We start from the raw sequence: 16810 nt of genomic DNA on the forward strand, positions 1-16810 counted from the left end.
TTGTTTTTGAACTGGTTAAACAGGAGGGAACCTTTTGCTTGTCTTTGTCTTCCACCAGTCAGCTTCTAAAGCTGCTGCCTGAAGACAAATTAGCTTTATAACTCTGTTGCTGTTGTGAAGTTAATACAATATGATAATTTGAATTATGTGACAAGTGTCCTAACATAGATGAGGTACAGAAATAAGATTTACATGTTGCAGTTTGGTTGCATGCTAGCACAGAACCATCAGGCTTTAAACACAGTTGATTTAGCGGTCAGTCAAATATGTCACATACTTCCTCTGCACAAAAGCCACACTTCCTGTCCAGAGACATCGTCTGCTGCTTTTGTGTGGACTGTGCACTGCTTCATTCTGCACTCTGTTTATTTTCCTCCCCCCGCAGAGCTGAACCGCTGCCTATCTGCCTGAAAAGGGCCTGAATTCTTGTCAATGATTTGGTTGTCTCAAAAACTGTTGGCTTTTGTTCAGAGTGATTGCTCTGTTTTCACTTCCTGTTTGCGTGCTACACACACACACACACACTAACACACATACACACAAACACACACGGAGGCATGCGTGCACAAGTCTTCTGCCCCACTTTGGGGTTTTTATAACTTTCTGCACTTTTTCTTGCACATAAATTGTTGCAATAAAGCGGACAGTGACTCAGCTTTGTGGGATCTCCTGACCAGACTGCATCATGCTCATGTGCCGGCTCAGCTACTGATGCAAAAGCTGTAACTCACTTGGTCAACACGAATGCAAATCCTGTTTTATATTCTGCAGACATTAAGACGATGACTGGATTTTTGCACTTGTTTCATTAAAATGATTCGAGAAATTGTAAGCTGTCTGTTCAACATTCACTTCTAATGTGATGGTTTTGTATTTAAAGCTCATTTCATGATAACACACTTTGCCGCATCTTCAAATGAGACAGAATTTGTGTTACTAGGTTGGCTCACATAAGTGCAGACTTGACATAGATGAATGTTTTGTTCTCATCACACAGTTCACACCCCAGAACTCATTTGTAGAATTGTCTGCTTTCGCTTGTGTGATTCTATGAACTCCACATAAGTCAACAGCCAGACTGAGCTGAGTCTTGAAGAACCTCTTGTTAGTTACAGTGTGAAAACACCCTTGTTCAACTGTTTGTATATGAAACTGGCGTAAGGGGTGTTGGCCTGTCTGGTGGTGAAAACGGTAACTCAGAGCGAGTGTTATATATGAAACACAGGCTTGTGGCTGCTCCTTGAGTCAGTTATGCTCGCCCTCTACGGTTTGAATTTGATTAGTCAGACTTATTTACTGTGTCAACTCTCCTTCCTGATACAGAGCTGTTCAACTGCAGACTCCACTGTTCGATTGAGAAAATGTACAGGTCTAAAGTAAACATGCTGCAAGGTCTTTCCTTGTTCGAAAATAGGAAAATTGTAAGAGTTACAACAAGACTTTTCGTATATCGTTCATATGAAAAGTGAAATAGAAGGTGTAAAGAGACTCTGCAGGAAAAACTTAAATTGATAATGGTTAAAACATTTTTTATGTCATTGTAGTATTTTTATTCTTATATTCCCTCCTCTTATAAAGCCAGTAAACCAGCCTTATCATACTTAACTGATGCACTTCTTCAAAAGTTTAGTGGAGCTGCTTTGTAGTTTATGAAAAAGCCTCATGGTTTTGTTACTCGTCTCCCCGTGGGATTTCAACACTAGCCGCTGCTTCAGCCAAACTGTGCAGGAAATAGTGCATGTTTATTTTTTAAGGACCATGAGGTGCTTCAGGGTGTGGGCTTTCAAAAGATTATCATCCCCTCATTCAATTCAATCAGATTCATAGATATTCTCTGCCCGGGCTGCCCTGTGGCTGTGTCAATTTCAGACAATAACAGAAAGACCGAGGAGAGGAATCTGTCCGTCCTCACCCACACAGGCTGAGTTATTGTTATTCATCATTGTCTGATCCTTCGCTTAACACGATTTCACACTCGCGGCTCACCGATGACAGTGTGCTGATGTCACAGAGGCTTAGAGGTCACCTGAGATGGAGATATGAAAGTAAACAAGGACCATCAGGCGCATCCTGCTGTCGCTGTGCATGTTGATTAAGATGTAATGAGCTCCACAACGGAGTCCAGTCAGAAGAGTAGAGTTACGCTGTTTCTCATGATGACTGTGTTTGCTTTTCATGATTGATTCTTTTCCAATAACAACTGGCTTAGCTGGGAAAGGAGGCTCTGTCAATATTCAGCTCGTCTCTTAATGTCAGCGTGCACATGTTTTTGTTTGTGTGTTTTTGTGTTTGTGTGCGTGTATGTTTGTGTGCAGGCAATGCTCTGAGGTATTGTCCTCTCCATGCAAATGATGCATGACTTGTAATGTGCTGAGGGTTATCTGAGGGTGCAGCCACATCTGCTCACTTTGTGTTATCCAATCTAGAGTTGGAAATATTGACTTTGTGCATTTGCTCAAACTTTTGCAGCGATTGCATCGGTCATGACATTTAAGCAAATGTAATTTTGAGGCACTTCAAAAAAGAATAACCTGCTTTTTCACACATCGTCTAAGATTTGAGTCAGACAGAAAGTCGAGATTAATGTTCTGGTTCTGTACAAAGTTTTTGTGGAAGACTATTTAGAGTCTTATGTCTGTGTTGTATTTGTAATATTGTACTTAAAAACAAACAAATTTCTTTCTTTCTTGCTCATTCTTTTGCTCATCACTCTGTCTAAATGTGCAAAGGGGAACCTAGAGTAGTCCTGCATGGTTAAAGAAAGTGACGTGTGATTGATGATGACATCAGGAATAAGATGGATGTGGTAATCAAATGAGGTAGCAAGATAAGTGTGGAACAAATGTGCAGCATTTCTTACCTAATAGAACAGTGCACATCAAATTTATCTCACAGGATCTCTCTCTCTAGTCAGAATCAAGCCGCAACCTCGGGTCTCAAAATATGAAGCCCATGTGGAAGTGTTATAAACTGCAATTCATTGAGAATCCGCTTGAGGCTGACTGCAGAAACACAGGAAACCACATAGACACCAATTCAAAGAAGCCAATCTTTACAGCATTAATAAACATGTTTACAGTCTGGTTAAAAAAAACAGCTTCAGTCATTCTAGCTAATTTCTCTATCGGCACACACTGTACGGGGGGAGATTTTTTTTTTAACGTGACGGTTCAGAAAATATTAAGATTACGAGTTTTTGCCCAAATAAGGACATGACTGACTTGATTGACAGACGGGAACACATAGCTGTTGGGGAAGAGGCTTAAACCCCGCCTCTTTACGCCATGCCCTTTTCGATGAGTTCAGCATTACCAATATGACTCCCACCGATGATTGGCTTCAGAACAGCGCTCAGGTACAGATGGGTGACGTCACGGATACTATGTCCATTATTTATACAGTCAATGCTCTGAATACACACCTTATCTTCAGGGTGGAGGTACAGAATGGCCAGGATGAGGACTATAAGAGTCCAATTTAGCAATCAGCTGCTGAGCAAGCTCTGATACACAGTCTGAACTTTGTATGCTGCACTTCATTGAACTTGGCTATTGATGGTCCTCATAAGAAATCATGCTGTGCTTTTAATGATGTGCTTTTTTTAATGACTTTGTTACGTCTACTATGAACTTTCTGGTTTGTTTGATGATGTCATTTGTATATTTTTATGCTCTCAGTGTGAAGCCAATTCTCCTGGAGGCGAGAACGATTTCATGAATGTTGCAATATCGATGTAAAGTGCAGTCATTCAACAGAAATTAAGGAGTGCTTATTAGCAACAACTCAATTATGTAAATCTTTCTGGTTTTCTTCATGTTTCACACAATATTTGTAAAAGACGAGTACTGTATGCAACTCTTGAATCCTAAATTAATCCAAAAGGTCTTTCTTTTTTTCTCACCACAAAGGTCAGATAGCAACCCTGTGCTCCTGAATTTTATTTTTTAGAGTGATAAAGTCAGACATGTTGATTGCGAATGTTCATATCACAACAAATATGACAAAGCAATTTAACATGCAGCCATATGCGTTTAAATACCTCTATGAAATAATATAAATTGTACATGCATGATATCTTTGGTCATATGAGATGCTATCTTGTTAGTAATGTCTCCTGCTGGGTTCCCTTCCTCTCATAGATGGTCCGACTATGTTACCTGCCTTTTAGGTGCTGCTCTCAGGTTGCAGCTGTCTTGTGCTGCTTGGAGTTGCACATATTTCTCTTGCAGCTTCAACACACCACCTTTACACAACAGTGGAGACATTTTTGGCTGAAACATCTCACTATGTTTTCAGAGCACAGCACCATGATGTTTTAAAACAAAGTTCTGAACCATAAATAATTGATTATAGGTAGATTGCCCAGCTCGAGGCTCAAGACATGGAGGAGTAATCTTATTGAAGTGTCTGATGCTTCTTTTTAGTATGAGTGACATGTTTGCTCTCTTAGCAGGAAGTTGCTTTTGGCTTGTGGTCATTAGTGTTAAGTGCTCAAGAAGAAGCTGAATATGAAAATGTTTCCAGACAGCAGTTGGCCCAATTATTATGCTCAGCTTTCCAAGCACAACAAACCGCTGCCCATCATTTGTCAGCATTCGTCCAATTATCCTCATCACACCTTCTTCTGGGGCTATTTAGGATTCTGATCATGCTCTGAAAACCAGTCCTGACTGTGAAAACCTCTGACTTTGAGTAAACTTAGACAGACTTTGTGTGCATGCTCGGTTTATGGTCCACTCTGAGTCTGCTGAAGTTAGCCTCTCAGTCATGATGACGGACGGACAAAGCTTCAAATTTTCTCTCCAAATAAACCTGTGTGCTTTGTGATGGAACAATGAAGACAGCCAATACAAGCCTGGGGGAGAGGGGCTGTGTTGAAGCAGGACCTGGACTGAAAGGATCTCTTTGTTGCTCCTTCACTCCATCCTCCTGCTGTCACCACATCTGTGTGGCACATTTTTATTTAAGAAGTGAATCCTGGCTGGATTGTAGCTGTCAAACAGACTGATTTCAAAGTACTTGAGTATTACCCTTCTTCTCTCATACTTTGCTCTCTTTGCTCTCTCTCTCGCCCTCTCCCCCCTCAGCCCATTCTGAAAACGACTGAGGAGAAGCCCTGTTTCCTGCCTCCTCTTGTCTTCTCTGCCAGGGAGCAATCTCTCACATGAGTGACTCCTCCAGGGTGGACTCGGTACAAGTTGCCATATGGGAGATTTAATTAGCGTACGACTCAAGCACCATCAGCTCCCTCCCTCCCATAACCAGTCAAGAGTGCTTCGACCACTTCTTCCCTTTAATACCGGTCTTAATTAGCGAGGTTGCACTCCACTGCTGAGGACCTTTGCTTTCTAATTTGGCATGACCTACGTAAAGAGCAAGTAAAGGCGGGGAAAACAGGAGACAATCGTCACAAAGTGTTGGGCCTCGGAGGAAATGATATGATTGCTGCCTAACTCCCTGCTCGGCTCGTTTCTATCTTTAGGGCGAATGTGTGATTACAAGTGTCAGTCTGTCATTAAAGGCACGTGACTTACAGTAAGTAACACATGAAGAAGGCTGTGACTGTAAAGAGCTTTCAAAGCTTTCTTTATAGGGGCAATTCACCAAAATAATCAAAAACACAGTTTAATTCCTTACAAGTTTTGATGTGTGCCTTTCAGTCAAGTTGGCTGTGCCTCTGATTACGTAAATCTTGTAATCATAATATCTTCAAAACTAATGAGTTTTGAAAAACACCACCCACAGTTTGTAAAGATTGAGAAATTAGCTATTAAGACCATATTTGTTATTTGAAACAGGCTGTGAAAATGTTTATTTTTCGACTGGGTGTGTATGTGGCTTCAGATGCTTATAGAGCCAGCCTCCAATGGTCAGTCGAGGAACTGCAGATTTTAGCATTTCCTCAATGGCTTCATGTCTTAAGACCGTGGGTTGCCGCTTGGTTTTCATTTTACGGTTCAACTTCCTATGGGGTATGACCAATTTTTAAGCTGTGCAATATAGAGGTGTGAAGTGTTCCTTCTATCATAACAACAATAATTGTTTACAGTCGTGTTCTCGGGTTAAGTTTTCCACCTTTGCTGGAGGGTACTAAGGGTTGGATTTCTGTCAGCTGTCCTTGTTTGCTGGAATAAACCCTACATTTCGAAACATCAGACTTCTAGAGATTTTGCATGAGTGTTTTCTGATTCAAAGAGTTCTCTCTTTTAAGTATTTTGGTTACCTATCACACTTGTACATGCATTTTGACAAAAACCTAACTACAGTGATACTGAAATGCATCAAGAATAAAAAAAAACATTAAATAAGATAAGTTGGCTTCAGATTATTTTGCATATTTTATTCCTTTAATATTCTTCTATTTTAATATTATTGATACATTTTGGATGAATATTTGATATATGTTTCTTATCATACTTTATTTCATCAGTCAAAATCCAAAACTAATTAACTGAATAATTGTGTGTATTTTGTTGAATGAATAATAGACTAAAAACTTCACCCAAGGGTGTAAAGGCATGAAAGCATATTGTTTGATACAAAAACAAAAAGCAATCTGCAGGGTATCAACAACATAAAATAACTGTCATTAATGATGACCTTGAATAAACAACACCAGAGCATTGTTTACTGATTGAAGTTACGGATGGGGTGAAAAATGAAGTCACAGTTGCTTGTGTGGATGGATGAATTGATAGACTTTATGGATCCCAAACTGGGAAAGTGTTGCAAGAACCATCAACCCTTTGACATGAGGACTGAGCCTGCATGTGTGCACACCATTGCTGCTTGTTTGATCACTTTCACTGTGAACTTTTAGGTGTCATACAGCTTAAAACAAAGCTGTGTCCCCGGGACATGATCAGATTTTCAGAATCATTATGCATCCATCATTGCACACATTTTTTTTTCCCTTTTTAAACCCTTCATCCACATGGCTCACAGTCAGTTTTCAGACTTTAGGCACTGAGATGCTGGCAGACACAACAACAGGAGCCTGCCAGAAAAAAAGAGGGTACAGGAGTGGAGTTTTTATTCAGTGGTTTGGAGGGATTCATATCTCCTCAATCCCTTTTCTGTTTAAGACAGCACTGGCGTCTGGAGATGAGGCAGACAGTCAGATGGAGGCAGGTTAAGCCTTTCAGACACAAGCTGGTAGACGCAGAATTGGGGAAGAGAGAATAAAAGAAAAAGATTCACTTCCCGTCTCTCCACCATTTTTTTTTTCTAAGAAGTCCTGATTGGCAAGCATGCACACACACACACACACACACACACACACACACACACACACACACACACACACACACACACACACACACACACACACACACACACACACACACACACACACACAAGCAGACAGACACATCTGCACAGACAAGCACAGCGCGCTCAACTTGACATGAGCCTATTATGGTCGTCTTGGGTGAAGTTGTGTGTGTCGACGCTGCAACAATGAAGCAGCTATTTTTGCAGATGTCTTACAGATGAATGCTCAGGTGCATTAGCTTCCACTACAGCGCATCCATACTGTGAGCTCAAAGTGTCACAAGACAGTGACGAAAACATGCCTCTCATGAACTCAGTGGAAAGTTCTGCGATAGTCAAGGGATCGCAAATCTACTGTGACACATCGATGTGGAGCACCATGGAAAGCAGTTTTATGTGCATGCACATGTGACTGTAGAGAGCTGAAAGGCTTGTTTGTTTACGCTCATGTAGTGATGTTTGTATGTTTGTTTTCTCATAGCAAAGAGCACATACTGTACACACTCGTTTTAAAGTGACCAGTAAAGGGAACTGGACTTCCGCTTCCAGTTGGCTCTTGTGTGCACACCGTACCACAGTCAGTGCAGCACAGGCAGCACAAAAGAGGAAGTAACATATATATATATACTGTCAGTATATGTGGAAACACCAATTGTTGAAACAAATGTCTGTAATGCTCAACTTTAAAAATGTTACCCATTGGTATTTTCTTATTAGCTGGAGATTGTACTCATTGAACACAACAGACCGACTCAAATTCATGCATAAAGGCAAGGACGAGGCGAGGCTTCTTTATTCATTCGGCACATTTAACTACAAAGGCAGCTCAATGTGCTTCACACAAATAAATGAAACATCCAAAGGTAGATAAAAAACATGCTCAAACAAAAATATTTTTAACCTGGATTTAAGATTGTTTACATTTTAGGCGCATTTAATCTCTAAAGGCAGTTTGCTCCACTTACAGGCAGTGTGTGTAAATGTGGTGCTGTCTTTAAGGTACATTGTAGAAGCACACAAGCTCTCTTTACTCATAGCTGTGTTTATAGTCCCACATCCCATATCTATGGATTGAGTTCTTGTTTCATTATTCATTACTGTTAAGCTGTCCCAAATGATATCTTATATGTGCCTCGAACAAACATATTTGACTTACGCTAAACAATGTTAGCATACATTGAATGGTTCCTGTTGAGCTTGACATGCTAACTTGAATAACCAACTGGATAAAGAAATCCTTGCTAAGAACGTTGGCTTGCTAAACTAGCTAGCATGCTAAAGTTGACTGACAAAATCTTTTACTGACAAAACTTGTACTGCCTCTGTGAACTGTTGACAAAAACAATTCACATTTTGGTCACAGGGTGTACTGACCAAGGCCGTGGCATTCTTCACTGAAATCCTGATCCCTCACTGTTCATTAGCCAATCAGGATCTTGTAGGATGTCCAAAACTTACTCAACATATATTCTCATCTATCAAAATGTGCTTACAGGGGTTTAAAACACTAAAATGAAAAACTGTCATGATATATTAAAAAGAAACGAAACCAAAACAACACCAGTTTTGATACCACAGCAACAAAAAAAACGGAGCTCCTGGACACCCAGAAATGGGCAATTTCGGAGTTAGTGTATGCAGAGAGTGAGCTCTGTGTCTGTGATTTTTAGTTTTCTTTCTATTTTGGACATTTTATGGGTGTCAGTCATTGTGCAGGGGCATAAAGCCCACTGTCAACAGTCTATAAGTCAGGGAAGCATATAAATGGGAGCCAGGTGACATTGCTGTCTCCTCTGCCACAGACATAGGAGGAACTTGTGAATCTTTTGAGATGATGAAGGGACGTGACGCTGCTGCTCTCTCTCTTGCTTGCAGCAAAAGTTATGTTGTTTTTGAAAAGGTTTGGTACATTTTTATACTTGTGATAAGAGAAAATAGAATAAGTGGAAATCACAAGGTATCAAAACGTGTCAGACATCGATGCGGTTGCATCTTCTTGCTTCATCAATATTAAGCCTCTCTTTTAAACGTGTTTGTTTCTGTTTCCTTTTCAGGCCTTCTTGCACAGAATCAGACAAACGGCAGATGACCAACAGTGTCTCTCGCCTGAGCATGTCAAGGTAAGACTTGGTTTGGTTGTTGTTTTTTTGAATGTTCCCATGCTTCTGAACAGTATGTAATGACAGATTTACCTCCTTTTCCCCTCATCCCCGTCCATCTGTTGGTCCCTTCCTCGCTATTTTTCCTCTCTTCCCCACACTCTGCCTCTTTATCTCTTCCTTCCTCTGTATCCTCTCCCCTTACATCATCTCCCTGTTTATAGATTCTGTTTTCAAATATTGAGGACATCCTGGAGTTGCACAAAGAGGTGTTGTCCGCAGTGGAGTCCAGTCTGCAGCCTGAACCCCATCCTCATCATGCACTGGGACACGTGTTTCTGCAGTTTGTAAGTGCATGACACAAACACACAGAAAACTCACATAAAGAAGCAGACAGTCACATGCATAAACAAGCACATGGACACGCATGTGGGAGCGCATGCATGCATGAATTCCACCTCCATGATAAAGAGCTCTCACAAACTCTTTTCATGGGCGACCCGTAACCACAGATGCAGGGAAAGCGTGCAAAGCTTGCAGGGAAAATACCCCTTAATTCTCTCTGTCTCACATGAAACACCCTTTCCCTCACAAACACACACATATACACACATGCACTACCTCCACCCCCTGCTTTCCCTCCTTTTCTAAACAGGCTTACATCCTGTCAGGCTAAAGGGTCTCTCTTCCCTCCATCTCTCTTCATCCGTCTGTGCAAGTCCCTGTCTCTGCCATCTCCTTCTTTTTACCCCTCCATCCCTCCATCCAAAGATTCCTCTCTCCACTCTGTGACCCCCTCTTCTCCTCCCCCCTCCCTTTCCCTCTGTTTGAACTCATTTGGCCTCGGGGAACAAACAAAGAAGGGTCTGTGTCCGGGTAGGAAGAGATGGTGTGTCACTCAGTGGATGGGACAATGCTTCTGCTGGTAGCACTCAATCTCATTCTCCTTCTCTCCCTCTCTTTCTCATTCTGTTTGTTTGGCTCTGATCTCAAATTCACTTTCACTAAGGCATGCAACACCTCAGCTAGATATCCCACCATCAGTTTGCTCCGTTAGCCTGCAGGTCAGTGTTGCAGGGCAGCGACAGGTTTGATCTCCAGTGTTTTATAAGCCAATTTCACACATGCACTGCACTCCTAAAACTTTCCTTTCTTATCCGGATGGGCTGCATGTGTGATTGTAAACAGCCAAATATCCTCACCCTGACTTTATCCAGACCTTTTCCTTCCAGTCCCCTAGAAAAAGTCTGCAAAAAGTCAGGGTGAGCTGACATGTGAACACAGCAGGTAGTTGACAGACGATCTACCGCTGTGAGATGCACATATGAATAGAAAGGTTGTACAAGTATCAGGGCCTGAATGTTCTAGAAATATCCAGAAGTGTCAGGAGTTTAGACTGAAAGGAGTCAAAGACACAAGATAAAATGCTGTAGAGAACAGTATACACTATATACAATATACATCAGCGGCTGCGCCTTGCTTTCTTATTCACAATCAATCTATTGTAGAGGCCAAACATATGTGGGTCTTTTGCTTAAACTAACACCATTTCTAGCTTTGTCCTCTAAAAATCGAACATGCGAGCCATAATCTCCTGAACCACACCACATCTCTTTCAATCCATCCCTATATCCACCTCCTCCTGGTTGCATTAATTCAATTTAATCACATCTCAGGGTAGCTGTTGAATTGGCCCATCAAGTCTTACCTTCACACATATGGCCGTTATGGTCATTTAATCTGACAGGCCAAGTGTCAGGGTGGAGAATCGATTCACGGAGCCCAGCCTGTTTTTTCTTTTCATGGCTCTGTGGTCGGACTGGAGAGATAAAGGTCAGACTGGATGGGTAATGGGAGGGCTGCAGGTACTTGGATTTCAATTTACTTTAGGTTTATGTCTAACCCATTACAGGAAAGAAAACTACCTGTGACTCAAACCAGTGTTAGATATTAAGTTTAAGTATAATGATGAGTCAAAGTGATGAAGTGAAACCTGATAAACATCATTGTTCATATTATGTATTACATTTCTAACAATAGTTCTGATTACAAAGCCAAGGAAATGATATAGAAACAAAAAAAGAGTAGAATTACAAAACAGGAAATACTTAATGAGTGAAAGGTTTGCAAGTAATGTCAATTTATCTTCCAATTTCTTGTATGTTTGAGGGCAAACCTAAAGATTGAAGTATTTCTGCTCTCTTATTGGTTGATGAATGATGGATATTCGTCAGCTTGCTGTTTTCTATATATTTCTCATGCAACCATTCCCATAAAAAGACCTAAGCCACAACACTATATGATAACATACAATATGGTACAATATGATCTGATACAATACAGTATGATATTATAATACCATACAGTATAGTATGATACACTGTGGTACGTTACAATACAATACAACAGGATATGACACTATACAATATTTATTATATGAGACGAAAAAATAGTGCACATTACTCATATTGCACATTTTCCACATCACACACAACATAAATAGATGGAAATAAAGAAAAAAGATTGACATATTTTCATAACCAATATGGTGTGAGAGAATAGAATTAGATAAACAAAAATTACTTTTTAAAGTCTTTGTCGATTGCCTCACTTTATTCTGGAAATTTCCAAGGAGTAGCTGCACCTTGCTAAGGAACAATCTGCTAAAGAACGACTTATAAAACCAAAAGGTGTTCTTTATTATTTTATTTTATACAGATTAAATTAACATGAAAACAAATATAATGTTAGGTTACTGTGCCGACTGTTTCTTTCCCTCTGTTCACAGTTTTAATGCTAAGCTAACCTGATAGGTTGCTGGTTTCAGGTGTGCCTTTAAGTGTGACTGCGTTATGTTCTTCTAATCTAACTCTCAGTAAGATATAAATTAACATACTTCAGAAAAATCATTGAACTTTACTGTATGACTAAGAAATGTAATTTATAGTTATAGGTGAAATGATTTTCAAGCAGTGACATGTTTTATGCTAGAATGTTTAGTTTACCTGTTGTATAAACGTCATCAGAATGTGCTCCACCATGTGCCACACACACCTGTGTTAACGTATATGTCAACACTTAGATACTATAAAAATGTCTCCTTGATTATAAAAGCCAAATGTTGACAGATATCATAAATTAACTGTGACTTAAACACATCCATAAACAGTATGTGCTCAAATATAGTGTGCTATAAACCATGAATCAATGTTTGTATTCTGCTATATATAAATGCCACATGGTGTTTTAAGATAAAATGTTACCCTACATATAGAGACCTTTGTCTCCTTTAACACTGACTCCTCTCAGCCAATCGTCGGGCCCGTCTGCTGCCCCCAGCCGTAGCCCTTGACCCTGACCAGAGGTCAACACCATGACTAGGATTTGATTAACCCCCCGCATTGTTCCACAAGGCTGTCTGCCACTCATGTTAAGGGAAGATAAATGGGAAGATTCATGACCATTCAAAGTCAGATGTTGCCAAGATGGCTCGGGAGGCTGCAGATGTAATAAAAGAAGTCAGTCTTTGATTTCAAGCTAAACAAACAGCAGTTGTCTTTTTTTCACACAGGACATTTTGTAGTTGTCGCCAAATAACATTTTTTCAAACAAGCGAATGAGAAAAAAATGTCACACCCTTGTTTATCATAGTACGCGTGAGATTATTCAGACTCTGCAAAGGTGAAAAAGTGACTCATGTTAGTAGAGAATTCAGAGACATCAATATTTGCTCTATTTCTGGGAGTGTATACATGAGCTCAGTGCAAGAAGCAACAGTCATGTCATTATGCTCTCTCTGAACTCCACCCATTATGCTTTGACTTTCTGTGATTTCTGTGATACTAACTTCTCATTGAGCCTCTGGAACAACATTCCAGTGATGATGAATTCATATAAAGACTCACGTTTATCAAAGGGACAACCCAAGTCTTTGAGCTATTCTGGACACAACTGGTGTCTTTCAGTCCCTCAGAGTAGTCCTGATGTTTAAAATTGACTTTGTGGTTCACTCTGTGGCCCTGCTGAGACCTTTTAGGTGAGCTTGAATTGACTAAGCAGTTGTTGTCACTTGAGAAAAGGAAATACCTTGGAGTGGGCTCGGGTTGTAAACAGAGCTACAAAAAGGCATGCTGTTTCCAGGTTTGGAGACTGAAGTGGTTCCATATGCCTGCTTAAGTATTCTGTTTGTGAAGTGGGCCATGGCCAACTGTGTGTGATTTCAAACCTTTAGTGAGAGGACAGGACGGTGGATAGAGCAGGAGACTGGGAGGAGAAAGAGGGATGACATACAACAAAGGGCTAAGGGTCAGACTTGAACATATGCTGCCTGCTTCAAGGACTGTAGCCTCTTTACATCGGGCATTAAGCTAAACCTCATTTAATACTCGTTTTAACACAAATTAAAACACCTTCAATCAGGTCTGAGGCACCTCCATAAGCTGTGAGGGATATCCTGATACCACCTGTCATTCTGATGCATGAAATCATTCTGTTTTCTGCTTGATTTCTTCACAGTTTGTGCTATAAGGTCAGTTATTTTGCAGCGGTTCACTCATCTTGAGCTGCAGCCTCTCTCCTGAACATAGTCAAGTTAAATAACCACAATGGTTCAGCCGAAATTCAAAAGTCAAGGCCTGGTTACATTAGTCCACAAACCAGTTGGTAACATCATGCCGACCGCATCCATGTCTTTCTTAGTCTTTGGTTTTAAACCTTCCCATTAAGTGCACTTACATGACATCAGCAGTTTCTATTTTCTCTAAAGGACTTAGAGTTTTCCTTCGAACTAACTGGCATTGCAGTAAGCTGCAAAATGTGCAACCTGCTGAGTATAACACATTATCTTGAATTTGTTTCTGCATGGCAATATCAGGGCACCGGTGTAGCTCAGCGGTTAATAAAGTGCATCTCACACACAGACATTGCAAACAGTCACTGGTTTGACTCCAGACCACTACCTTTAGTTGCATAGCATCCCTCACTCTCTACTCCCTACATCTCCAGTCTTTCTTCAGCTGTCCTGTCCAATAAAAGCCCCCAAAATAACTTAAACATCTGTCATATATGAGCTCTCAGACATTACTTTTTAAGTAAAGCTCTGTTACTCTGAATGTTTCAAACTCTGATCATATTTTAGAACAGATGGGCAGAAACATTCTGAAGCAACAAAATATTCCCTTGTCAGAGCAGTTGAATTATGATGCAGTTGTCAAACTATAATTAATATATATATAATGAATGAATTGAGATAGTTGACCCTTGTTTGAGTAAATTTACTAAAGTGGTACATGCATACTGACAAGTCTTGACCTCCCTCTGATCTCCTGCTCTCTCTGTATAGTGGGCTAACTCAGTTTGACAGTATCTGTGGTTTCACACCATATGTCGGCCCAGCTGTTGCTCCCAGTGGTGCTCTGGACTGGAGGCTCTTTCCAATTGTGTCTCTGGGTGTGATTGGGGTCCTGCCTGCCTGTCTGCCTGTCTGCCTGTGTGGTTAACACTGCCCACTGTTGACACTGCGCTGCTCACTTGTTTTACACATGTACAAGCGATTTAAGCTCCTTCTGGTCCAAGTAGCATCGAGCGAAGTCTCTGGGTTCTATAAAAAGAGCTGTTAGCTTTATTTTGGCTGCTGCTGTCACCACTGCTGGGTTACCATGTTAAACACACTCTTACACTCTGCAGGGACGTGCTGTATGTAGTTAAGTTTGTGTGTGGGAGTAAAACCACACATCTGCCTCTACAGGATGCTGGCTCAGAAACTGCTTATATTTTAAAACGTGTTTTAATTTCATTGAACACAAATAAAAGATGATACGGAGCTCTTTAGCTTTAGTGTTCTCAGTGACTTATTAATAGATATTCCTCCTAGTATTATGGTCAGGCTAGCTTTAAGTACACTACCTCAGACGGCAGAGTTTCAGTTAAGGATGAAAGCGTGAGTCGGAGCACCTGCAGGTTTGGATTTCACTTGCTCGGCTGTTTCAAATGACAGTTTCAGTTTCTAGACCTCAAGCCTGTGCCTGACTTTGCACGGTTTCGCATCCCAATTACTGCCCCATAGTTAAGAATATACAATAGGCTTCAATAAGCCTCAGGGTGGAAATTTAACTGCAGCTGTGATACTGTGCATACATTGTTATCTATGGCACAGTACATGAATAATGTATTTAAAGAGACAGTATATAATCAGGCTTGGGTGTCGCTTTACACCGGGTACAGAAAAGTAAATGACAGCTCAACAAAAGCTGTTCAGCGGTGGAGGAGTTGTTTGGACTGGTTGTACAGTGTGATGCTATCACTTTGGAAAAAGAGGAAATATTGAATGCTGGCATGGTTTTCTCACTTCTATGATGTCCATTACTGCAGAAAAGAGAAGTGTGTAAATTGTTTTTATGAACACTACCACAGAACTCTTCAAAAGCATTGTGACTGTCAGTAATCTGTCAGTAGATTAGCTTAATCATCGTCACAACTGCACTCCTTTATGACAGCCCTGCATTGTAAACGCTAATGATTCTACTACGTTACTCATGATAATAAACAATGACGGCTGTAGCAGTGCAGTTATCCAACACTCTCCTTGCTGTAGTACGACTGAGGCCCATCAGACTGTAGTAACTGCTGTCTCCTCAGTTTCTGCTCTGCCCCGTCAATCTCCTTCCTGTCAGATGTCTCAATGGATCCCTCAAGGCTGCAAACCAGCCGGTGAAATATGAGCCCTCTTTATGCAGAGATCCCTCATTAAAGCTGTATAAAGGAGAGCTAAAAAGCGGGCCTTGCATTTTTTTAACTGAGTCAAACAACATCGGTACTTTACTGCTCAGGTGAGGGAGTTTGAGCAGCTTGCTAGTTTTCTGCAACATGTTAGGCACTTCTAAAACTGTAATAATGGTGCTTAATAGGGTGGTTTTATCTCGTCCTCTGCTGGGTGGGTACAGACCTTGTTGTAAGGTCACTCTGTTTTGTAGGTTACCTATAAGTCGGCTGCTTTTGTGGGTTGCACATGTTAGGGATGTTGTTTAGTAAGTGGACTGTTGAAGTGGAAAGGATGAGCAGGATGGAGGAGTTTATTATCATCCTGAAGGGTCCCTTGGCTTTAACAACCTGCTCACTGTACATTATCCCGTTTATTACACAACTGCTTACTCAGTAAATCAGTGGTCTCCTTCTCTTTTCTTGGTGTTCTTACCGTAAACAACGTCAAATTACCCCAACTTTTCCTGTGCATCGACATGATTACAGTTAGTCCTCCTGAGTCTGTGATTAAAGACGGGTCCCTAACAGCAGTCTGCTAGGTAATGACCAATCAGATTCAGGTTTTTAACATAGCTGTCTAATAAAACTCCTCTGACATCACTGTTCTTTATTCCCAGCTCTCCTGTTTGCACAGATGTGACCTGGCTCTGTTATTACCTGAGCTGCTGACATGAATGCAG

At 40.8% G+C, this 16810-nt stretch overlaps 1 protein-coding gene across 1 annotated transcript in view; it reads left to right on the plus strand.

Annotated features, from left to right (window-relative positions):
- Positions 1–16810, plus strand: part of prex1 (phosphatidylinositol-3,4,5-trisphosphate-dependent Rac exchange factor 1) — a 111555-nt gene that overhangs the window by 16978 nt on the left and 77767 nt on the right. The window contains exons 2-3 of the mRNA XM_034695807.1: positions 9327–9392; positions 9596–9718. Coding sequence (XP_034551698.1) covers positions 9327–9392; positions 9596–9718 — 189 coding nt within the window. The remainder of the gene's footprint in view (positions 1–9326; positions 9393–9595; positions 9719–16810) is intronic.

This window comes from Notolabrus celidotus, chromosome 11 (genome assembly GCF_009762535.1).
Source record: "Notolabrus celidotus isolate fNotCel1 chromosome 11, fNotCel1.pri, whole genome shotgun sequence".
NCBI lineage: Eukaryota > Metazoa > Chordata > Actinopteri > Labriformes > Labridae > Notolabrus > Notolabrus celidotus.